We start from the raw sequence: 26095 nt of genomic DNA on the forward strand, positions 1-26095 counted from the left end.
CTTTATCTCAGATGAGACTTTGGACTTGGACTTTTGAGACCATACTGGAATGAGTTAAGAATTTGGGGGACTATTGGAAGGACATGATTATGTTCTGAATTGTGAGGACATGAGATTTGGGAGGGGCCAGGGGCAGAGTGATATGATTTGGCTGTGTCCCCACCCAAATCTCATCTTGAATTATAGTTCCCATAATCCCCACATGTCATGGGAGGGATCTGGTAGGAGGTAATTGAATCATGGGGGTGATTTCCCCCACACTTTTCTTGTGATAGTGAGTGAGTTCTCAGGAGATCTGATGGTTTTATAAGGGGCTTCCCCAACACTTTGTTTTCATTCTTCTGTTGCTTGCTGCCATGTGAAGAAAGAAGTGTTTGCTTCCCATTCCATCATGGTTGGAAGTTTCCTGAGGCCTCTCCAGTCATACTGAGCTGTGAGTCAATTAAACCTCTTTCCTTTGTAAATTACCCAGTTTTCAGATATGTCTTTGTTAGCTGCATGAGAATAGACTAATATACCAGTTAAGTGTTTGCCTCAAAATAACCCTAAACATTATGGTACTCGCTGGAAGGACATTTATTTTGTTATGAAGAAAAAAAAGAGGCAAGATAGTTCAGAAAATAAGAGTGGCAATCTGGTATGTTTTACAAAAGGATCTAATACACCCAAATTTTCTATCATATGGAATAGCAATTTCACCTCAAAAAAACTCATCTCCTTTTTATTTAATTCAAATAGCTAAAATTTAAAAATACCAGTTTGTTTAAAAACATTGCATATTTAACTCTTATAATTTTTGAGACAAACATGTTACTTTTACACTTTAATACTTCAGTTGTAAAAATAGTTCATGTTTACTTTAGAATATGCAGAAAATATAGATGAAGAAAGAATGTTTTAAAAATTTATCCAAAGTCCTTTACCCAAGGACAATCACTGTTAATACCTTAAAATATTTTCCACCATTTTTTTCTATTTATAAATCAAAATTGTATTCACATGGCATAAAATGTTTTCATTCTCCCCAAATTTCCTTTCTCAGAAACAACTAATTCCACTTCTTTTTAAAGCTTTTTCTTTTTGTATTTACCTCATCTCTAAATAACATATTTATGTTTCTTCTTGTTTTATAAGTTTTAGGCATTGTCTATGGACTTCCCATTATGGAAAATGGCAGAGAAGTTAGCTTTGCCCCTCTACCATGTATGTGTATCATCTCCCATCTTCTCCATAGAGATTTTGGTTGATTAACATGCCATGCTTACATTATTATATTTCATATGCTATTTGGAGATGAGATTCAAAGCTGAGCTATATGGCTTACTATGATTAGTCTTTTTTCTATCTTTCTCTTTTTTTTTTTTTTTTTTTTTTTTTGAGATGTAGTTTCACTCTTGTTGCCCAGGCTGGATTGCAATGGTGATCTTGGCTCACTTTAACCTCCGCCTCCCAGGTTCAAGCGATTCTCCTGCCTCAGCCTCCCAAGTAGCTGGGATTACAGGTGCCTGCCACCATGCCAGGCTAATTTTTTGTATTTTTAGTAGAGACAGGGTTTCGCCATGTTGCCCAGGCTAGTCTGGAATTCCTGGCCTCAGGTGATCTGCCCACCTTGGCCTCCCAAAGTGTTGAGATTACAGACGTGAGCCACTGCACTGGGCCTTATTAGTTTTCTTGAACAATTTGGGGATGAATAATTACCTAGTTTTTCTTTTTTAGTTATTTTCTAAATGTAAATAAGGGTTAAGGCAGGTTTTTCTCAGCATGACCATCATACAATTTTGGGAATCTGCTAAGAAATGCAATTGCAAATTTTCAAAAAGTGAAAGGAACTTGGATCCGTAAATCAATACTTGGAGGAGAGCTGCCTACTAATCAGGAACTCCCATTTTGGGGTTTAAGCCATTGTTCTCTGCGGGTTTGATTTTGTAACAGCTGAGATTATCTTATTTAATTTCTGCACCATAGACCACTTTTCTTCTAGGGTTTTTTCTTTTTCTTTTTTTTTTTTTTTGTCTCTTTGTCTTGGTCTCTAACATTTATGTGAAAGGATCTACTCAAATATCTGGTTATACTTGATTGTCTGCTCCTGTTTAAGAGTGGGGGTCTAAGTAGCTGATTTGTAGTCTTAGCATATGAGTGGAGCTGATTGAACACGAGCTTTGCTTTGGGGTGCTTTGCTTGGGCCCATGTCAGTATGTCTAGGGCTTTTCTTTTGGATTGGTCAGATGCCCCAAAGAAGGCTCTTTCATCTCTGATCTGAAGGTAAAGGCCTGACTGCCAGCGTTCTGTGTGTTGAGAAAGGTGGCTGGAGGGTCTCAGAATTTACAATGTATAGGATTACAAAATTCCCATGTGTTTGTACGATACTCATCCTTCAGTTAGGCCTGGTATCCTCTAGAGTAGACCAGACCCCTCTATCTTGCCCTCTCTGTAGTATGAACCTCCTGTTTTCACTTGAGTGGGAGAAGGACAGTCACCCAGTGGGGTGAAGAAGAGAAGAGGATCTAGGATTTGTTTCCTCAGGAGCTTTCAACAAACTCTGTTGTGTGTCCCATTTTCAGAGGTACCTGGTGCCAATTCCTGAGACTTGAGGATTCTGGTTGGTTCTCAGCACAGGAGTCGGCCTGCTCTGATTTGCTAGGTTAGTGACCATGAGCTCATTTGCTTTCCAGTTTCCAAAATGTTATTTCCTCTTCCATTTTCTCCAAATGTGTGCCTTTTAAATATATTATCCAGAAGCTCCTACTCTTTTTTCTGTGCATATTTCTACATAGTTGAATGTTTCATATAATTTTTTAAAATCCCACTTTAATGATTGTTCATAGCAGACACAAGTGTTTGATCCTGTTATTAAGTTCTTCAGTCATTTATAGAGCAGCTTTATCAAGATTCAGTTCACACATCATACAATTCATCTATTTAAAGTGTACAAATTAGTGATTTTTTGTAGCATATTCACAGTTGTGCAACCATTAACATAATCAATTTAAAAATATTTTCATCCTCCCCCAGAAAGAAACCCCATATTCACCAGCAGTCATTCTTCCTTTCTCCACAACACTAAGCAGACACTAATCTACTTGCCTCTGTGGATATGAATATGCATGTTCTGGACACTTCATGTAAATGGAATGATACAATATGTGGTCTGTTTTGACTGATTTATTTTACCTAGCATAGTCTTTTAAAGGCTTATCCATGTTGTTTCATGTATCAGCATGTCATTCCTTTTTTTTTTTTAATATGGAGTCTCACTCTGTCACCCAGGCTGGAGTGCAGTGGTGTGATCTCGGCTTACTGCAATTTCCGCCTCCTGGGTTTAAATGATTCTCCTGTTTCATCTTCTTAAGTAGCTGGGATTACAGATGTGTGCCACCACACCCGGCTAATTTTTTGTATTTTTGTAGAGACGGGGTTTTGCCATGTTGGCCAGGCTGGTCTCAAACTCCTGACCTCAAGTGATCTGCCTGCCTTTGCCTCTCAAAGTGCTGGGATTACAGGTATGAGCTACTGCACCCTGCCCATTTCATTCCTTTTTATCATCAAATAATTATTTCATTGCATGTTTATACCAAATTCTGTTTATCCGTTCATCAGTTGATGGACATTTGAATTGTTTTCACTCTTTTCGCTATTATGAATAAATGCTGGTATAAATATTTATGTACATATTTCTGTGTATACATGTTTTCATTTTCATAGGAGTAGAATTGTTGGGTCATATGGTAACTCTATGCTTAACATTTTTCGGAATTGTCAGACTATTTTCCAAAGTGGTTCCATCATTATACATTCTCACCAGTTCATAACCATTTTAATGTCTATGCATACATATTTATATGCTGCAAAATATTGCATTGTTTAGATATACCATGATTCAGTTAACTATTTTCTGTTGTCAGATTTTTAAGTATTTATGTTTGTGTCTAACAAGTTTAATGTCTTTGAAAGTCCATGATGTGGTGCTATTGAGTTGTAAAGCATGAACGTTTTTGAATCTCTCTTCTACCTCCTTCATTGCCCAACCCCTCTGCCTGACTACCCCATCATACACAATCTTTCACAGGTGCATATTTTTAGTAGCAGATATTCCACTTTCCCTAGCATTGACTGACTTTGCTCATTTAATAGGTTTTTAAACAGGTATAACACAGTTTTAAATTCCAGTCATTTTATTCCTAAATAGGCTGAATATATTTTTTCATATTCATCTTTGAGGTAATTTACTTTTGTGTGAATTTTCTGAAAACAAAAAACTATCACCTTCATTTTATAAATAAGGGTCACAAGCTTCAGAAGGGAAAAAGGGAAAGGAAATGAAGTTGTTGATCTTCCATCATGTTCTGGAACCTTGCTAGGTGCTTTGTATGTACCTTTTCACTTAATTTATCTCTGAAAGTAACCAATAGGTAAGATTAAACAAACACATATTGCCATAAAGTGGCACAGTCATTTTTTAAAGTTTATTTTTACACATCAAAGAGGAGGGGAGGGTTTTATAACTTAGCCTTTCTTCCTCTGAAAATAATGGAGGCAGATGAAATTGCGGAAGTCATAAAAGAAAGGCTCCTCTTCCAAAAATAATGATTACATATATCCTTTTCACTAAAAAGCTATTTAGAGAGTCAATAGGGAAATATTTTCTATATCAACTTGGTTGTTAGAAGCCTATCAACAATATGTAGATTGTCAGCACTATCTTTGTGGATTGATCTCACCAAATGGAAACTAGAAAAAGGAGCAGGCTTGCGAGGGTGTGTGGAGATGGAAATCAGAATCAACTCTGTGGATTTATTATAGTACTCAACTCCCTTGAGGCTTTTAGAGGAAAAGCAAACATGACTTTTCACTCAGTGTTCCTGAAGATTTCACTAAGAACATAGGAGTTCTTCAAGCTTTAAAATAGCAAAGAGATTCTTTGAACATGATTAAATCAATTCAAGTCAATACTCATGTGACAGGTTAATTCCCTGTTCTTATCTTACTTGACTTATCCGCTGCATCAACACAGTTGATCACCACCACAGCTCCTGATTTTATTCCTACATTTCTGACCATTCCGTTTCAGTCTCTTTTATTATCTCCGTAGTGATGATGTCAAGATTTTTAGCACCAGTTCAGACTTTCCTCCTGAATTTCAAGCCTGTATTTCCAGTACTCCTCCCTCTTTTCACTTGAATGTTTAATAGGCATCTCGAAGGTATTATGTCCAGAAATTAGCTCCTGAAATTATACCCACGCAAATTCTGCTCTTTCTAGTGTTCTTGGTCTTAGTAGTTTAACTTAATTCTCCCAGTTATTTGGGCTCTCAGACTACTTTATTATCCTTATTTCTTCTCTTTCTCTCACAGACATCCAATCTACCCACAAAATCTGTTGGTTGGACCCTCAAAACATATTTAAAATATAACCATTTTTACTCTACCCTTAGTCTAAACTATCATTATTTCTTTTTGTTTGGATTATTGCGATGATGTCCTAACCAATCTCTCTGAAAAATTGTGAAATTTATTTCTATATTTCCAACAGGCACAATGAACTCTAGGTAGAATAAATTCAGTGAGGTCCACATCAAGACACATTGTAATCAAACTGTTGAATGTCAAAGACAGACAATCTTGAAAGCAACAAGAAAGTAGCAACTATCATGTACAAGGGAATCTTAGTAAGATGAACAGTTGGCTATTTATCAGGAACTATGGAAGCCAGAAAACAGTGGACATATTTAAATTGCTGAAAGAAAAATTCTATCAACCAAGAATTCTATATCTGGCAAAATTGTCTTTCAAAAGTGAGGGAGAAATTAAGATATTCCCAAACAAAAGCTGGGGGAGTTCACTGCAAGTAGACCTGCCCTGAAAGAAATGCTACAAGGTGTCCTCAAGTTGAAATGAAAGGACACTAAATGGTAACTTGCAGCTGTATGAAGAAATAAAGATCTACAGTAAAGGTAACTACATGGGCAAATATAAAAGCAAGTATTATTGTGTAGTATAATGGAGAATATATGTGGTCTTTCTGGTCTTTGTACCTGGCTCCTAGCACAGAGCTTCAAAAGCCCTTGGAATTACCTGAGTGACAAGAGTATATCTTTTATGCTAATGAGGTGAATCTCTGTAGGCTCCTAGATAGCTTCAGAATGGGGACTGGTCACCGGAAAGATCAACCACATGATTAGATGATGGCAACATCTGGGAAGGGTATCTTTATGTTCTATATACAGGAATCCTCAAAGTCCAGGTGATGCTAGTTCTGTTGGTCACTGGACTGTATTTTGAGCAGCAAAGAAATAACATTTGTTAAAACTGGTCAGACCATATCACCTGAAGCGCTTATTAAAAATACCGTCCAGATTACCTGACCCTACTGTACATCTGCCAAATCAGAATTAATCAACTTCTCAGGAGGCTTTCATAATTCAATAAATTTGGGAAATGCTGAGGTAGGGCAGAGCTAAATGTGGCGCCTAAGAGATGAAGTGGTGAGTCATTGAAATACAGCCCAAAGGGGTGTGGACAGGAGCTGCTGGACATGCCCTTGGCTCTCACCTTCAAAGGGAAGTGAGTGGACTGTGTGAGTTCCCTCTCGTGATTATCTCAGGTCAGTATTTGCCTTTGTAATTGATGGAGAACCTCTTTTTTTTTTTCTTTTTTTTTTTTTTTTTGAGATGGAGTCTTGCTCTGTTGCCCAGGCTGGAGTGCAGTGGCCGGATCTCAGCTCACTGCAAGCTCCGCCTCCCAGGTTTACACCATTCTCCTGCCTCAGCCTCCCGAGTAGCTGGGACTACAGGTGCCTGCCACCTCGCCTGGCTAGTTTTTTGTATTTTTTTAGTAGAGACGGGGTTTCACCATGTTAGCCAGGTTGGTCTCGATCTCCTGACCTCGTGATCCACCCGTCTCGGCCTCCCAAAGGATGGAGAACTTCTTTTTTTTTTTTTTTTTTTTGAGACAGAGTCTTGCTCTGTCACCCAGGCTGGAGTGCAGTGGCTGGATCTCAGCTCACTGCAAGCTCCTCCTCTCGGGTTCACGCCATTCTCCTGCCTCAGCCTCCCGAGTAGCTGGGACTACAGGCACCCGCCACTTCGCCCGGCTAGTTTTTTGTATTTTTAGTAGAGACGGGGTTTCACCTATGTTAACCAGGATGGTCTCGATCTCCTGACCTCGTGATCCGCCTGTCTCGGCCTCCCAAAGTGCTGGGATTACAGGCTTGAGCCACCGCGCCCGGCCAGGATGGAGAACTTCTTAATTTCTCTTTCTAGTGCCTCTAGAGTGTTGACAGCTGTTTCCATGGACTTCAAATCAATCCAACCCTGTGAGCACAGACTTTCAGCACCACAGAGTCAGATTTCCCAAAAATGCTATTCTTGAAGGGTGGAGCCAGACTCACAGGTCCTGTAAAGAAAACAGATCTTTGAGCAAGTGAAACACCCAACCTTCCATTGCATGGGACTCACAGAGGTTCTGAGGGAGAGATGTGAATGGAAGGAGTGATTATCACTGTGGACTCTATTTCTTCCATCTGTGCATGCAAGATTTATATCTGTATGTGTTTGTTTTAAAGTTTTATTGAGGTATAATTGATATACAATAATCTGTACCTATTTAATATATACAATTGGATGAGTTTGGACATACATATACCTGGGAAACCATCACCATAATCAAGGTAATAGACATAGCCATCACCTCCAAAAGTTTCTTTGTGTCCCTTTGTGGTTTGTTTCTGAGATAAGAACACTTAACATGTGGACTCTTGACACTCTCCTTGGATCTCTTAAATTGATTGCTGTTGCTGTCACCACATTGACCTCCTAGGCCTGCTGATCCTCCTTTATCACTAGCTCTAGAAAAAAAACAAACCAAACACCACAAATTCATTTATTCAGTAATTCAACAAAAAAACCATTGAGCACTTAATATTTGCAGAATACACGGCTAGATGCAGAGGATTCAAAGAATTGAGTGAAGTCACATAAAGTGTTAAGAACAGTGTGTGATACAAACATGAAATGTTAGCTGTTAGAATTTCAAACTCACTTCCATATCAATTATAATAAGGATTTCCATCAACAGCAGAATAGTATTTCTATCAGATACTCGCAGATGCTAATAAAACAGTAGAATGGTTAAAAACCATGTGTCCCCCAAGGCAAGAGAAGGTGAGCTATTTTGCCTCAGTGGCTCAATATTCCATCAATGGGTCCTGCTTTAAACTGCAAGTACTTACCTGCCTTCCTTCTTTCCCAGGTTGCTTTAGGAAAGATTCATTGAAACAAAGGAATAAAACACCCAAGATATAGTGTTTTTAAAAACATTTTTTAATGAAGAAATAATTCCACTCCAAAATATAGACACACAATTAAATAGTTTAATCACTTCAAAATATAACATGTCCCCAGGAGGTTCCAACACACACACACATACACACAAAACAATACTTAACAGCAATACAAAAATCCATACAATAGTAGGTTTTTTTTTTACAATACCAATGAATATTGTGAAATCTTTAGTGTCTCTGAATTATTTCAAATGGTGTCAAATTGCAGTAGTCATAATTAAAAATGTCTTACAGTTAATTCGCCTCAAGATGTAACACTTCTGATTTTTTTTTTCTCTTTTTGGTTCAAAAGTAAAAATGCCCTTTCTTCTAAGGACAGTGGAGTTCTCACTTGTGGCTCCTGGTGTGGAATCGAACCAAGGTGAATGCAGCAACCAAAGGTTGCTGGATTTACAAGATCTATCTATAGTTAACAGCCAAGAACTAATAAGGGTGGACAAAGATGATCAAAATAAAAGCAGACATCAGTGCTAAATTATGATGCAACAGTTTGGCTCATGCATATAAGAAAATACATAGTATATCACAACAAAGGCCACACACTCTTAATGCAATTCAGTTCACATTACTACTTACAAATGAACCTTCCCTGCCTTATAGTAGATCATTCGAGAATCCATTTTTCACAATCTCCAGCACAACTCCCTCTGACCAACCAAACTTACCCCGACTTCCGTCCTGACCAACCACAACTGTTTCCTGAATCCCATGCAGTAGATTTCACCTTCCTCCCCTCCTCCATTAACATGGCGCTGTGGGGGAGGGTTGGCTGTGTTAGACCAGTGCTTATTAATAGGCTACCAGCTCTGATGGAGATGGATGTGCAATTCATTGTGGAACAAGAAAGAAACAACCCCCACAAGATGTAGTTGTATCTAATGGACACGACAAGTGAAACCTGCTGGGTTTGCACTTAGAACAGGCCCCAAAAGTAAATCTGGAGAGCCAAGGAAAGAAACCCACCAAAAAACACAAAACCCCAAAATAACACACGCCATTTTGTCTCGGTTACAGGACAGGGGTGCTTGAGTCTGGTCTCAGTGCTGACGTGGAGCTAAGAGAAAGAAAAGGTGGCTGGTTAGTCAGAAATTGGTCATTGGCGGCAGTTTCCAGAGTCCTTGCAATGGCTTTATATGATGGTATCAACAACCATGTGATGGAGTTGGTTGGCAATGAAATAGCTATGACAACGGGGAAGGTTATCAGCAGAACAGTTCAAATCTTAGACGAACATTTTGATGTAGAAACACAAAGAAACAACATATGCCAGCTCGGTCCAGTCAGTGGTGGAGTGCCACGTGCAGGATTTAAGTTCTGAGTTCAAGAACTACCTGGCTATGATTTCGAGCTGACAGCATTATAGGTAGCTGGGATGTAGTGGTTTTCAGTACTGAGTATGAGGCACCAGTGGCCACCTGCTCCATCTAGAGAGGTATGGGTTCACAGAGGATGGGCAGTGGAAAAGAGATGAACATTAAGACACCCCAACAAAACCCGCAATAAAAATCAATCTGTGCAAAGAAATCTGAGAACTGTGCAGTTGTGCCACTTTGGTGTCAGCCTGTGCTTAGGGACATTTTTCAGGTGGGTTCTCTGGAGAGATGTATGATTAAGTACGTCAAGGGACAGGACGGGCCTCTCACTAATGCCAATCGAGTGCTTTATCCCCAAGGCAAGTGATTTGGTTTCAAAGGGCAGCCAAGGAGATGATGTCTGACCAAACGCAGACATGTGAACATCGTACAGCCGCCCTCTGCAGAGGGGGCATGAAGATGTCAGGACTCGGCTGGGCATCCACCAACTACGAACTTTTTATGTGGGTTTGGAGAAGGTTTTTGCCAGTCCCAGAAGCAAAAGTGAGTCACAGAACCTTTCTTGCTTATTCTGAATAAGGCCTTTTCAGAGACTTTATTATACGAACTTCATTCTAAAGCAGTAGTTCTCAACCTTTAGCGAGCATCAGAATCACCTAGAGAGTTGATTAAAACAGATTTCTGGACCCACCCCCAGAGCTTCTGATTCAGTAGGCCTGAGGTGGGACTTTAGAATTAGTATTTCGGAGACCTTCCTAAGTGTTGCAGATGCTGCTGGTCCGGGGGACACACTTTGAGAATTATTCTAAAATGTTCTCTCCTTTCTTTTAAAGGAGAGACAGGAATTCCAGAGAAACTGCTAATTTAAGCCTAATGTGTTGAATATGTCGCAGGCTTTTTAAAAACATCAAATCTTGAAGCAATTAGAAGATTACTTTTTCATTTTCCCCAGAATTGAATTCCCAAAGGAGGTCTTTAGGGCCCTCTAAAGAGGGTCCTTAGAAAAGACTATCCCAGTCTTTTATCCTCTTGTCTTTGATAGTTCTGTTGCACTTCAGCTTTTCACTGAGTGCAAAATCCCAACTCAACTTAGAAGAGCCTGTCTCCTTTCACATGACCACAGAAGGCTACATGCAGAACACCAGGTGGCCAGCTAAGGCAATCAACATTCAGAAATAAAAGGAGAGCGAATGTTTGCAAGCGCACTTTAAGCCTGTACATTTAAAGCTGAAGGCCTCCAAACAACTTGATAGGGGAACTTGTGAACGAGCAGTGCTGTTAAAGACATGCTTCCTAAAGCCAAAACGAGAGGAACAAGACCATGGAAGAGCAGAGATAACTTTAGTCCGTTTGGGGGATCTTATGGCACCTGTGGTTTATAAACAGCTTTAGTAACGAGTATTTCAAAACATAGTTCACAGTTTTTAAGAAGATCTGTGCTGATTTTTAAAAACTAGATTCTATATAATTTGAATGTTGCCTTTTTTGAATATGGTATCTATTTGGAAAAAAATATTTACACTAAATTCTATGGCTGATTTGTTAGAGTATCTTGAAAGAAAACAACCCCAAGTTGGAAAGAGGCCCCAAAGAATAGATTATTCCTGGTGTGTTTGGTTCAAGTCACTGCTCACAGAGACTTGGAGTCAACTACAGACCGTGCAGGCCAAGGACCCTTCTTGGCTTCCAGGCTCTGAGTTTGTACACTCAGGAACCAAATTCTTCAGGGTTAGTGAATGATTGCAAGTGGTTGTTTTTTTCCAATTGCTGTGAAAAAAAAATGTACAGTGTATAATAAACTGTTTTGCTAAAATCCAAACAATTCAGAAATCAAACGTCTAGCTATAAACAGTATTAATATTGTCATTGTAAACTGAACAGGTTCAATATCATGTGCAAAGGTTTAAAATGCTTGTTAATACTGCCATTGTGTATAACAGCAGCATGGGTTTTCAGCCTGTGTTTGTTTGCTTTTTAACCAGAGATGAACCATGTTACAGAGGATGTAGCTGATAAGTTAACTTTGAACAAAAGTCTTTTTTTTCTTTCCTTCTCGAAACACACACCTATGCACTAAAAATCTTAGAACAAAAAGTTAGCTGCACTATAGTCATCAGAACACATCTTTAGGGGTGGGGGGTTTGTCGGGAGCTGCTGGGTGTGGTGGCTCCTCTCTTCGGTGAGGCTGCTGCCAGGCTGCTGTCTTCCTCCTCTGTGTGGCCACAGGGCTCTCCATCATCACCAGTTTTCATGTTACTTTCATCATCTGTCTGACTATAGCTTGCCTGGGAATAAGGAATGTGTAATTTTTTTTAAAGATGCAAACTGTTTCTAAATTAGGGTTATGAAGCTTAGGATCCCCCCCTTTCCCCAATACAGAAGAAAGCACACATGCGTGCACACACACACACACACACACATGCACACACACACTCCTTTCCTATGACAATCAGGAATTAATGTCCTAGGACACTGTGTGCTATTGCATCTTCTGGAAGAGAGGACAGGAAGTCCTCTATGTGGATCTCTTTCTTAGTGGGTACCGGAGGCATCTGGAGGGGAAAAGCAACACAAACAGAAATATTTGTGCTGTCCTTTGGACAAAGATAAAACCCGTGACCCATCATTAGGATGCCACGTTGGTTTTTAAAAAATCTACTGTGGATGGTCCAATCCTCTATTTTCCATTAGGATGTGAGTGGCCAAGGAGAGTGGTGTACCATGTGGCCAGAGGATGTAACAGGGACAGATTCAATACCTAAGTGGGCCAAAGTTGAGTCTTGGAGGACCCTAAGCTGAGTGCCATTATGTATCCTGTTTCTTCAGAAGTGGCTAGTTGAAAACCAATAAGCCAGGTTTTAAACTATTCACTCTTTTTAGTATTGTATGTTGATAAGTGCGTGCTTATTTTCAAACAGGTCTAAAGCTCTTTTTGAGCAGATGTTGCATCTTCTATGTCTCTGGCATCCACCTTCTGCCCCTTCCCCATGCAAGGCTCCCTCTGCCTTCGCGGATGGCTAATGTCAAGCTGATGAACTGGCTTCAGACCCTTGGATAAGAGACACATATACTTTGGGATAATTTCTGGTCTTGCAGTATAGTCAGGAAGTCTAAACAGAAATATTTTAATAAAATAAACAAGTTAAAATGTACCTGTACTTCTTGGTTACATTAAGAAAGAGTACAATAGGATAGAGCCAGCTGCAAAAATGAAAAGCCACTAGTTTTTGTAACATTCTATCAGGTTTTAAATGAATTTGCCTATGTGGCTGATTGAATGACAGGCTGGTTCTTGTTCAGAGTTCTGTGGAATTCCAGCTAGGTGGACTACAGGATGCAGTAAATGGCAAAGACTACAACTGTCTAATTTTTCACTGCTAAATTTGCAACAGAAGATTTAAAAAATGGCCTAGGAACTTCTAGCATACTGACATTTTTGGCTTTTAGGTACCAAATGCTACTTTTTATCTGAGTTTAAGGCAAGCACATTTTATTAGACTTTCAAAAATATTTTTCTAAGAACTAGCTACTGATGTTTAAATAATGTGCAGAACAACAATGATCAAATTGCTGAAGCTAAGAGAAAGAAAATGCTATTAAAGGAAAAGGCCTGCCCCTTGGGACTAAGTTTGTTATAACTGGAGTGAATATTTTCAGAAACGGCTCCTGGGAATTTTTTCGTTCTAGTCAAGAGAGCATGTGGCGTGGCACTCTCAAATCCAAGAGAGGCAGAATAGAGAGTGGTCAACGAGCTCCTTCCTCACCACTCATAAAGTATATAATATGATCATAGCAATTACTCCGTGATTTTCACTTGCTTAATTTTAACCTGAGGACTGAGACAGGATGTCAGTAGCATTTGCACGAGCATGTATTCTTTCTTAATTAGTATGTCATTTAACAGATATTTGTTCCTTTTTCAAATTATTAATAGCAACCAGCATTGATAGCATTACTGTCCACTACACCATAGACTTATGGGATTCCATGGTTGGGAAAGCTCAAATGTTTGGGCCAGTGCAGTCAGAATCCTTTGAGAGGTACATTTGCTTTGAACTATCATGGGGGTATCTAATTGGCTATTAACTGGAGCCAGAGAAAAAAATCTAGACTTATGGAACAGTGTGGCCCACAGTGTGCCAAGTCATCACATGTAGCTGCGTCCTAGCCTTGTTTATAAAAGTAGAAGAGAGAGAAAGCCAGTTCTGGGTCTCAGTGTTTCCCGTACACTTAGGTAAACACTATGGCAGCTGCCAGGTGTTGAAGTGCTATAAAGCACTGAACATAGGGTCAGGCATACATGTGAATGTTCATAATAAATGATAATGTGCCTTGCACTATGCCAAGCTCTTTAAAAACTATATCCCAGTGAGTAGGATGTGGTTTTTAATACGGGCCTCTTCTGTGGTGATACATAATACCAGCCTCTTCTGTGAGGCTATTATGCAATATGTTGTACAGAGGAAACTGAGGCTAATACAGGTTTAATAATTTGCCCAAAGTTTTGCTGCTAGGATTTGGTGAAATCCATATTTGAAATGGGTCTATTAGAGTCTGGCGCCTAAGGTTCAGACCACTACAGTCAAGTGATTCTGCCAGTCCAGTGCTAATCTCTCTGCATTAAAAAATTACTGAGGATCTCCACATATTTAGGTAGGGCTTTGGAGTGGTTTCACATGCCGTGAAAATCATATTTTAAATTAATTTATATACTGCTGAATACCACAATGGATTTGAATCAGGTATTCCAAAAACATACGGCTGCAGAATTTTTCCTCTGTTTGGGCTCTTTTGTTCTTTTTAATAATGCATGGTTCTTCTTTCACTCATTGAGACACACACATTTGATCTCTTGAGCCCTAGGTATAGTATGACTAGTAAGCTGGCCCATCTCTAGAGGTACTGACTTTTCCTTTTCAAGTGCTAGAGTGGCTATAAACTCTGATATTGTCATGGATTGGTGATGTGACAAACTTATTGGTAAGTTTCATAGCCACAGAGGATTACTGGAACATCTCTAGGTTTAGAAGTTTTGTGCCAATTTTCCTAGCTAATAGAGTAAGAAGTCAACTCCCAAGGATGTCTGGCAAATCTCCACTAGTTTATAATGAAACACTCCATAGACTGAGATGATTCTTTGATATCAGCAGGGAAGGAGGATATTTTATCACATAGAAAGAAATGACTAAGAGAAGTGATTGTGAATTTACATTACAAGTTATCAGAATTGAGTGTACAGTGGCCATATTTCCTCCTAAATAAGACGGTACTTACTTGAGAGGAGTGTGATAAAAGGATATTGCATTCAACCTTGCAAGCTGACCTGTGGGTGACAAAGGACACAAACGAGAAAGGTGACATGTCAAGTCTGTGATGCAGTCAAGCTGGTGAATTATTTGGCAGGAAGCCATGCGCAAAGACACAAAGAGAGAGAGTCTATTGAATGAGAGTAGCGTTCCAATCCATCCAACAACCATATGCTCACAGAGCATTCAAGGAAAACCACTTTGAGATCCTCCAGGGCATATGTTTTCAGTGGAGATACACAGGCCTGTTACATTCTCCCAGCCTCTTCCCTGTCCTTTTCTTAGAAGTCATGAGGCATGGAAAAGAAAGGAGAGGGAGAGGGAGCTTAATATTTACGAGCGATGGTAAAACCTCCAGTTGAATCTTAAGTCATTAGTAGAAATTTCCTTCATTTTACACATAGAAGGTTACATTTTTAATTCATTCAAATGAATAAAAATCTAATATTTTATATGGAATAGTGTAAGCCTGCCTCCCTTAAAGAAAAAAAAAAAACCCTAGAATTTCAGTTACTGCTGCCACTGAAATACAGAAAGTGACATGAGCTCAAAGAGGGAGGCCTAATAGACGCTTCTGATAGCATGAACCAGAACACTGGTTATTTAGCCACATTTTTCTTTCTTTCTTTCTACACAGCAGAGCCTAATGAGTTATGTGTAGGAATGCCATCCCTCAGAGTTCCCAGAGATGCCCTGGCAGTTTCATTGCAGGCTGGTTTCCTTCTGTGGAGGAGCCACAGAAGGCGCAAGGAAAACTGCACTCTCCACGGGTTTGCAATCAGACAACTTTGTTTCTGAAGCGTGGGAGCCTGGCTCTACATACATAGTCACTTCTGTTTTTCTTTTCCCCTCTTTCTTTGGTATGGCTAGACCAACATTTTAGTTGCTTCTGAAATGTGGTTGTTAAACTGAAAAGGCAAATGGAACATTCCAAAGAGGCAAAACTTTGTTTTTATATTGCTGGGATGGAATTGGCGGGCTTCCGTTTCTCTCCTGCTACAATCTTCTTGGAAAACTATTTCAAGGCTTTATCTATAGACATATGAGAAATAGGAGATAATTTATTCTTTCTGCTTCTCTCTCTTTTTTTTTTCAATAACAAAGTAAGAGAGGGCACCCTAATAATATGCAGAAAGTCTGGGTATGGTGGCTTATGCGTGTAATCCCAACACTTTGGGAGGCCGGGGTGGGAGGATTGCTTGAGACCAGAAGTTCAATACCAGCTTGAACAATATGGTGGACCCTGTCTCCACAACAAATAAAAACATTAGCCAGGTGTGGTGGTGTGCACCTGTAGTCCCAGCTACAGGAGGCTGAGGTGGGAGGACCGCTTGTGCTCAGGAGTTCGAGGCTGCAGTAAGCTATGATCGTGCAACTGCACTCCAGCCTGGGCAACAGAATGAGACCCTGTCTCAAAAAGAAAAAACAAAACAAAACAAAACAAAGAAACAAAAAGCAAAAGAATGTGCAGAAAACTTGTCTGGCCATTCGACAGAAAGTCTGACAGGATAAAATAACCAATGAGGCCCAGGAAAAAGCTGGTCTCAACCAGGCAAACATCCCTGAAATACCAGAACCCCAAGCAAACGCCTGTGAATTAAAGGGAAAAGGAACACATGAGGAAGACAAACAAGGCAATAGAACGATCTCCACGGGGAAATGCGTGGCCTTTAGGATGAGTCGCTAGTTCCATTTATTCCCAATTGTATATGTCATGTTCAGTGAATTTTCAGGTGGCTAACATACTCCAGTACATCTGAAAATCTGTCCGTCCACACCTTGCTGAACACAGGCCTGCAGTTCCCCCAACATTTCTCCATGAGGTTTGCCATTCTCCTACTTACACTTGGCATGAGGTGGGCAATGAGGAAGGCTGAGGGCAAATAATTCAAGGGAGGTGATGGGTTTATGATTATTCAATTTTCTTGTGCCCTGCTCTTTGCATCCATTTAAAAATAATTATGAGAAAAAGCATCTTTCTTAATGGGCCTGAAAGAGTTTGGACTGTTAGTTACCATGTTATTTTCCAATATAAGAAGGCCACTTATCACTTTCTATGGCGGAATTTAAAAGAATACATGGTGAGTGACAGTTATAAGAAGTGGGTGCAGTGGCTCACACTTGTAATCCCAGCACTTTGGAAGGCTGAGGTGGGCGGATCACGAGGTCAGGAGTTCGAGACCAGCCTGGCCAATATGGTGAAACATCGTCTCTACTAAAAATACAGAAATTAGCTGGGCGTAGTGATGTGCACCTGTAGTCCCAGCAACTGGGGAGGCTGAGGCAGGAGAATTGCTTAAACCAGGGAGGCAGAGGTTGCAGTGAGCAAAGATCACACCACTGCACTCCAGCCTGGGTGACAGAGTGAAACTCTGTCTCAAAAAAAAAAAAAAAAAAAAAGAAGCATTTAATATTTGTACTGTCTAGAAGACATGGATTAAGGAGTAAAATCAGCATATTTTGGAAAGAGAGGGTGGAAGGAAGGAGAAGGCCCTGATTCTGCAAGTCATGTCAAAGACCCAGCTACCAAGGGGCTGAGGCAGAAGAGGTGGGGTGGGTGGGCGTGGATCCCGGTACCTGATAGGCTTCATCCTGCAGCTTCTGTTTCAGGTATTCCTCCATCTTGAGCTCATTCTCCAGCTGCCGGACAGAGTCATTTTCGTAGTTTTCATCCTCAGGCCGCACATAGGGATCTGCATCCTCCGTAACCCTGAGAAGAAACCACAGATGACATTTTAGAGTGAATCTTAAAAGAGAATTACAAGTGGGATTCGTGTGTGAGCTGTAGTTTATTGGCACCTTTATTTCTCCTTAGTTCTCCAAGTCACTTTCATGTCTTCTTTAGTAATACCTAAAGAAAAACTTGGAAACATTTTGGAGGTTGGAAGCAATATATGATCAAGGTATTTTCATACACAATTTTTTTATGGCAGTTGTGGTCATAGGTCATCTCTTTTTTTCCTAGGGTTTACTGAAATGGGTTGGCCCTTTAAATGTTCTATAATTTAAAAAATGGCAAACATCTTTTGAGGGGATACAAAGTTTTCCCAATCAGAGGGCTCTTTTTATTCTTCTTCAAAATAGAACCCAAGATCACTTTCTGTATGGAGAGTGAGCCCTCTAGTGAAGTAATGCTTAAGGACATTTGGTTTTAATTTAGTCTCTTTTGTGTTACCCACACATGCACATACACATATGAATGCACACCACATTCATGCCTTATTTTTACAGAATTAAGTCTAAGAACATCAGCTAGTCGATGCCAGGAGGGCTACTAACCCATAACTCTTGATCTTAGCTCTAAATATGAAAAAAAAAAAAGCATTTTAATTATCCAATTCCACTCTGAAATAAATAGTTAAAAATGACTTCATTCCCTGATGTGGGACTCTGTCTCCATCTATTCATCCTAGACTATGCAAAGCTCTTCATGGGGCTGGACGTAAGCTTGCTACCTAAATCAGAGGACTAAAGGATTCTCAGGGTAAGACACAAGGACATGTTTAGACAATAGAGATATTAAATTATTCCCTAAAATGAAATAAGTGGTCAAGAAGAAGTTTCTAGGCTGGAACTTGAACGTCGTTGTTCATGTTTATTTATAGCTGTACAACTTGTTCTGGTTATTTTTGGAGGTTTGGGGCCAGCCTAAATGGGTCTGCCTAGGCCTCTGTTAACTTTCCTTCCCTAACTCCTGACTCACATGTTGGTAGCTGGTACTGCCACTCAGCGTACCAGGGCTAGAAGATTAGGGTGGCCCCAACAGCCTTGGCCTTTAGAATTGGGACAAGGAAATTCTAGCTAACTGCCATATAAATGCTTAATAATAAAAAGTCAAATAGATACGCATTTACCAGACAAAACAGATGACAACTAATTCACTATTTTGAATAACAAATCCAACAATTCTAGAATACAGAAGAAAGGACAAGAAAGCAAACTCTATTAAGCAGCAGCGTACTGCCATGTTAAGTCCCATTATAATGGTTTTGTTTTGATCCTATTCTCTGCTGCTTCACAGCTGACTCTCAGACCACAGCTCTTGATAATTCTCCATGATTACTGATTGTTTATTCACTGCTGGGATTGGGAGCCAGACACCAGAAAGGCCTCAGGTTAGTTTCTTCTCTGAGTCTTTAACATGGCCAGTTTATTTTTATACACTAGTCTGAAGTACTTTTCGTATTAAGCAACACCACCCTTCTGTAGTATTTTTAGCGTTCAGACGCTCCCTCCCCCAGCTTGTGCCCACGTTTCCCGTAACTCCACGAACCATGGTCTCCTAACGGGCCACTTTCTTCCCTTCTTTTGTTTTCCTCCTTTCCCTCCCAAGTTGGGCTCTGCAGCTCTGTCCCAGCTTTGCCTTTGTTTCTCAGCTTTGGTTTTCTCTGCTGACTACTTTGAGCTGATCCAGGGTCACAGAAAGTCTAGTGGTCACAGGACGTCACTGATGCTGCTGGTTTCTGACAAGCTCCAGAACTGGGTGGAAACTTTCGCAAATAAGTCTTTAGAGGGTCAGATGTATACATATTCAACAAGTCAACCAAACTGGATTTCTTTATAATGAGATTTTATACATGTACTTATTTCAATTCCAAATACTTATATGATGTTGTTTACACCAATTCTGAACAGAGACCTCTCCAATGTCATGGTATCCTCTAAGTGCAAATACAATAAGTTCAGAAGATAGGATGATTTATCTCCTGAAGTAGTCTGAGTCCTAAAAGGGTGGCAGCAGTTTTTTAATACTATTTTGTATAGAACTAGCACTGTGCCTTGGGCAAGGCAGGCTCTTGATAGGCACTGGTTGGTTTAGGTTATTGATAACTCTCTGGAAATTGTAAGAGGGGAGATATTACAATGCCGAATTTATATGTAGCACCATTCTGTATCTCTGGCAGAAAAGAAAACTATGTCACCCCTTTTGAAGGTTAAAAAAAAACCCTAAACAATTATGCTTTTACTTTCTTATTGCCTCCTACGGATTGTTTTGTTACTGAGAAAATGCCTCCAAGCGGAAGATACTCACATGTCGCCACGCATGGTACTTGTGGTAGCTCCACTGTGAATATACCCAGGTTTTCGAGCATGGATTTGCGCTAGAAAAGCCTTTTCAGAGGTTGGTGAGGGAACAAGATCCTCAAACTGAGTCCGTGCAAATTCAGAATCCACATTACTCTCTGTTTCACTCCCAACCTCTAGCAGATACAATTGAAGAAATAAAGAGTGACTTGTTAGATTTTTTATGACCTGCAAATAAGGGAGTAGGCTTAACAAATCAACCTGTGCTGTGTAAAATGTTAACCAGTTATCATATTTTAATCAAGTACATTTTTATTTTTTCAAAATACGAATTGATATTGATGTGAATTACTACAAAATCAGTTGGTATACAGCATTTTTTAAATCTCAGAAATGTTATGAGGAATTTTTGCCATCTTAGTAACTGACTTAACTTTTTAAAACTTCTGGTTTTTCCCTTCTGTAAGAGACTTAACTAAAATTGTTACTTTTGCTTAATATTACACTAATTTAAGAAATATGAGTTAAAACCTAAACCTAACCATAAAGTATTCACCTAAAATGCCTCAAATATGAACTTAAAATATGAAGTGAACCCTATCACTTAATACTTTAAAGAATTATGGGTATAAACTAACAGTGCTTAAGACTGCTACACCAAGGATAACTTCATACTCATCATTTGCTAGGGGCGTGGCTACCTGCCATTAATCATGATGTATTAACTACTATCATTTAATTCTGTTTGGTAATCTTAATTTAAATTAGTAGCAACAATTTTCAATTGAGAGGCTTTAAGAAAGTTAAGTCCAGGATTTTTTTAATACTGAAGTTTTATTTCTTATAGCTGTTGTAATCTCTACCATAAGACCATAGTCTTGCCAGACAAATCTCTTGCTAGGTCGGCCTTAAGGAATAGACGGAGATGCATTAGTAACTGGTAGGATATTTATTTGCATATTCATACTGCTAAAGTTTTGAACACTCTTTGTAGTATTAGGAGGATAAAAAGTCTCCTTAAATTTTATGCATTTATTTCTGGGCAGATCTATCTTCAGAGATATTGCAAAGGTAAATTTCAATTTGAAATTCAAATTCAAATGATCAGGTGTTCTAAATTAATGAAACCTAAATAGATAAGGGCTGGAAATCCCAGCACTTTGGGAGGCTGAAGCAGGATGATCATTTGAGCCCAGGAATTCAAGACCAGCAAGACCCCATCTCAAAACATAAATAAATAAATAAATAAATAAATAAATAAATAAAACAGTTGACCCTATAAAATAACTTTAGCATCATGTTGTTTTAGGTCACCATAGATGTGAACAGTGGCTGTCTTTGGATTCCAGAATTATAGGTCAGTTTGAATATTTTTCGTTGTTCTTTTCTGCCTTTTTCAAACTTTCTACATTGAGTATGTATTAATAGTCTTTTAATAAGCAAAATATAAACATTACTTTAAAAATCGGAATAGGCCAGGCATAGTGGCTCACACACTTTGGGAGGAAAAGGCAGGAGGATCACTTGAGGCCAGGAGTTTGAGACCAGCCTGGGAAACAAAGCAAAGACTCTGTCTCTATGAAAACAAACAAACAACATTAGCCAGGTGTGCTGGTGTGTGCTTGTAGTCCCAGCTACTAGGGAGCCTCAGGTGGGAGGATTGCTTGAGCCCAAGTGTTTGACATGCCAGTGAGCTATGACGGTGCCACTGCACTTCAGCCTGGCAACACAGAGAGATGCTGTCTCAAAAAACAAAACAAAAATTAAAAAAAAAAAAACAACAACCCTCAAATCTGAATGGACCAACAAAATACCACGGACAGCTTTAAACAATCTTTTGATATTAGACAATGAGCAGATCTCTAGGAGAGGCCCCTAGCACTTACGGACCCCTCCATGATGAGCAGACAAATGATAGGGAATCAGGAGCTCACCAGAATTCAGCTCTTTCACAAGAGAGGACATGGTGTTAGTGATGGAATCCGCAGCCACTAGCAAGTCATTCCTTAAATTTCTTCTTGAACCTTCAGGGAAGAAGAAATAATTTAAAAAACCAAAGCCTTCCTTTTATCCTAAATTTTTATGTTGTTTATCTTTCCCATTAATAACCTAAAGCAAGAAAACTTCTAAGACTTCTCCTTTTCAGAAGTGCTTTGGTTCATTTCCTGAAAAAACAACAACAGCAACAAAACACCGCTTAGGGCAGTGGGTCCTGCGGTAAGAAGACATGGATAATGATGGAGCTTCATATATTATTTGTCCAAGTGGGGACAATTTTGAAAGTGAAAGAGAGCAGTATGAATCAGACTGGCTGACCTGGCAAAACTGGGATGGTCCCAGGTACACCAGTGTGTGTGGTCACCCTTCTTAAGAGTAATCCTGGCTGGGCGTGGTGGCTCATGCCTGTAATCCCAGCACTTTGGGAGGCCGAGGTGGGCGGATCATGAGGTCAGGAGATCGAGACCATCCTGGCTGACACGGTGAAACCCCGACTCTACTAAAAATACAAAAAAATTAGCTGGGCATGGTGGCGGGTGCCTGTAGTCCCAGCTACTCGGGAGGCTGAGGCAGGAGAATGGTGTGAACCCCGGGAGGCGGCACTTGCAGTAAGCCGAGATTGCTCCACTGCACTCCAGCCTGGGCAACAGAGCAAGACTCTGTCTCAAAAAAAAAAAAAAAAAAAAAAAGAATAATCCACACAGATGAAAAGTCAGGTTTGCCAGGAGAGCTGTGCCTTCCTAGCTGCTATTATTGTTCTTGCCCTTACCTGGTGGCTGAGCACTTTTGATTCTGGTCTCTACTAGGACATGCCCTGTCTCCTATCAGGGCTCCTGGAGCTCTTCCTGCCAGTATAAGTACCACTTGGGAATGGGAAACCCACATGCACTGAATGCCCCCAGAGTGTGAGAAAGGGGTGAGGATTCTTGTTTCTTCTGCCAAGACATGGGCAGATACATGTCTGATACTACGAATTGGAACTTAGACTATGTTTCTTAATGGCAGAGAATGATTATTCTTTTGTTTCAGGCACACTAAGGTTTAAATGGATGCTTGTGATCCAGCCTGGGAGTAGGGAAAGTAAAGAGAGATAATTACCATAACATCTTTGAGAAAAAAATGGTTCAAGATTCCAAATACCTAACTTACAAATGAACTTAGGTGGCATGAACTCTTTATAAGTTAAAGGCTGCCTACAGGCCACATTTCATTCTGTCGTTTTTCAGAAAGTAATACTAAGTAAATAAAATAATAAATATGTTTAAATTTAAAAAAATCACAGTAGTTAAGTAAAACATTTATTATAATGGAAATCACAAATTGATTTAAAATATGGTAAATTTCTTTAAAATATGATTTAGAGAAGGGATATTTTTCTTTCTAAAAATTAAAATAAAAAAGTTATTTTGTGAATTACATTTTTAAAAACTCTTGAGTTATGTTCAGTGCCTAGAAGAAAAAGTTCTAATATAGATCCTTCCTTTTCCCTCATAAGAGAGTACAGAGTTCATCATTGTCTCTCACTGAAGTGTGTTAAGATTTTATCACCCCTCCACATGGATGAGAGTACCTGTTTCCTCGCACTCTTGCTATCCCTGGATATTATGATGTTTCAAAACACTTGTTTAATCTTCTAGGCAAAAAGCGATACTTATTAAAATTTATATTTCTGCAATTATATCAGAGGTTGAACATCTTTTCATATATTTATTGGCAATTTCTCTTTGTTCTTCTGTCTGTCCGTATCTTTCACCTGTTTTTGTTTTGGTGGTGTCTTTTCTTTCTGATCTCTACGTGATTTTTGTGAAATTATGAAACTTGATTGACACATATGCTGGAAATGGTTTCCTCAAGACTGTTTTCTGTCTTTTAACTTTGTTTATGATCTCCTTTGCCTTAAAACTCATAGTCAAACATGTCTCTCTTTTCCTCAGATCTCTATGTGAAGACTTTGAAGAATGTGCATGATAGATTGCTAATTTAAAGAAAATGCAAATTGTAGACCCCAAAATGCAATGCATGATCCTATTTGTGTGAAAAAAACCAGAAAAGAGTATGTGCCTATAATCACATCCTTAAACATATCTATTTACACATAAGCAAAACTTTGGGAAGGATCAAATTGTTAGTAGTGGTTACTTCTGGGAATGAAAGCTGCCGGGTGAAGATCTACAGAATGATTTTTTTTTTCTTATTCTCTACAAATTTAAAAAGTGATAGTAAGAAGAGGTTTTAAAAAGTGTTAAAAATATTTCTAAATTAATACAGTCACTCTCCCTGTCGTGGGAAAGTGCTGGCTGGCATCCCCATCCCTCTTTGTACTCCTCTAACTGCAGAGGCCTAACCCTGTAGCCCTACCTTACAGAAGCAATGGTTCAGCTCTTTGGGGAATCTGAACAGGGAATCTGTCAAATGACTACATGTCCTTCTTGCTTACCTCATTGCTAAACAGCTGTGATTACTTATCTCAGTCTTGACTTTAATATAAAGAAAAGACAATATGAGATAAAATCTCTAAGAATTAAAAAAAAGTGGATTACATTTATGAAGTTTTCTGGGGGTCCTGGTGAAAAGATTTCCTGTCTTTTGATGAACAAAGACTTACTAAAAAATAAGACAGGGTAACAAAAGCCAAAGGAAGGTAAAATGGTGAAGTGAGAACAAATCGGGGTAGGGAGTTCCCAAAACGGCTGGCAGGCCCGGCTCTCACACCAGCGGTGAAAGACTCTTCAATATGAAGTCACATGTTGCTCTGACAACTCTTGACCACTCAACAGACCTTGGTGACCTATTTGTCACATAAAAGCAGACCACAACAAAAAATAAAGCCACTTACTTTGTGCAAATGCCTCCTGTACATCTCCCCCTACCCCTGTGAGGGAGTCCTGCGGCGTGTGCGTCGGGGTGGAGCAGGCTGACGCTGACCGGACGGGCATGGGAATTGGCCTGCTGATGGTGTGGCTGGGGGAGGAGCGGGGAGAGCCAGCCCCCTGAGTCTGGAGAGACAATGCGAGTCATTAATTTGCTTTCCCAAGAAAATGTCATGTATCATCCCCACTGCCTCAGTTGATGGTTGAAAACAGTGACAATGAAATTTCAAAGCAGGAGGAAATCCTAGGTAATTGAGTTGGTAATCCTAAAGCTAATTTGCAGGTGCAGATAATTTAGGCTCTTCTACGTAATCTGAAGTTTGGGTTAAATATTGAAAGCCAAAAATATTAGTAGAGCATTGCTCTACAGTATATGAGACATGTGCCCATAAAATGAAGGTACTGTTAAATGCAGATAATTACAAGGTGTGGATACTTTCTCCTTGAAGGAGAAGGTCTCCCAGGAATAAGAAGACATTAAGGAGAAAGTTTAAAATACAAACTAGAAAACTATTTGGAATGGATGCTTTCTAAATTTTCAACCTGACTATACTAGCATCATCTTTAGAGGATAAGAGTTTAAATCATGTCATACAATATTGTGCATATTAAGTCTCAAATTAAGAATCAAATGAAGGGTAAATTGTTTTCTCTCTATTTTACAGTAAAAGCTGATTTTGTCAAATTAGTGACTCAGGAATTCCAATGGGGAAGAAGAAGAAGAAACCTTGTTTTCTAATTTTTTGGTATTATTTCCTGCAGGAAATGTCCTTCTCTTCTCCTACGAAAAAGCAGTATTCTATCAGGACAATAAGAATAGTAGGATTTAAAGACGAGTAAAGAAAAAAGTAGAAAACAACTAAAGGAACTTATCTTTGCACTACAGTTTTTGGCATGAAACTATTCTGAGACTGTCACACCTCGAATCTTAAGGATTTGTCTCTAAATGAGGTGCCTTGTAAATATTCTCCCTGTTTTAATAATTAGTTGATAAAAGAAGTCAGTCACATGCGTAAGAAAATGCAAAGAGACCCTTGAGTGCATACACAACAGATTAGATGTTCACATCAATTCCATCCCAATCTGTTTGCTATGGTTGCTAGAGTGAGAATTCTTCTCCAGCAAGGCCCAGAGAGTCATCATTAACCCATTCAAACTCCCAGACCAGAGCAATGCTCTGGAATATTCCATTTAGATATTTGCTTTGGGTTCAGTGGTTTGTGGTTAAAACACACCACATCAA

General features: G+C 39.4%; 1 protein-coding gene and 1 long non-coding RNA gene across 52 annotated transcripts in view; one reads left to right on the forward strand and one right to left on the reverse strand.

The window, feature by feature from the left end:
* Positions 1 to 24809, forward strand: part of LOC114669788 (uncharacterized) — a 33278-nt gene extending 8469 nt beyond the window's left edge. The window contains exons 5-8 of one of the 2 annotated variants that reach the window (XR_013408220.1): positions 365 to 433; positions 2562 to 2641; positions 21294 to 21341; positions 23917 to 24809. This is a non-coding gene — a long non-coding RNA (uncharacterized LOC114669788). Of the gene's footprint in view, positions 1 to 364; positions 434 to 2561; positions 2642 to 3407; positions 3515 to 21293; positions 21342 to 23916 lie in introns of those variants that run through there. The other variant, XR_003724471.2, reaches the window with a different exon arrangement.
* Positions 7549 to 26095, reverse strand: part of DTNA (dystrobrevin alpha) — a 412319-nt gene continuing 393772 nt past the window's right edge. For 22 of the 50 annotated variants that reach the window (XM_077974947.1, XM_077974956.1, XM_077974949.1 and 19 more), the window contains 5 exons: positions 24819 to 24978; positions 21919 to 22008; positions 19992 to 20160; positions 17537 to 17669; positions 8297 to 9394 (listed from right to left, as the gene is read on the reverse strand). In XM_077974947.1, the coding sequence (XP_077831073.1) occupies positions 9254 to 9394; positions 17537 to 17669; positions 19992 to 20160; positions 21919 to 22008; positions 24819 to 24978 (693 nt within the window). In that variant the 3' untranslated portion in view covers positions 8297 to 9253. Of the gene's footprint in view, positions 7843 to 8296; positions 11939 to 14927; positions 14977 to 17536; positions 17670 to 19991; positions 20161 to 21918; positions 22009 to 24818; positions 24979 to 26095 lie in introns of those variants that run through there. The other 28 variants (XM_028837820.2, XM_028837817.2, XM_077974983.1 and 25 more) reach the window with 3 other exon arrangements.

Source organism: Macaca mulatta, chromosome 18, assembly GCF_049350105.2.
Source record: "Macaca mulatta isolate MMU2019108-1 chromosome 18, T2T-MMU8v2.0, whole genome shotgun sequence".
Taxonomy (NCBI): Eukaryota; Metazoa; Chordata; class Mammalia; order Primates; family Cercopithecidae; genus Macaca; species Macaca mulatta.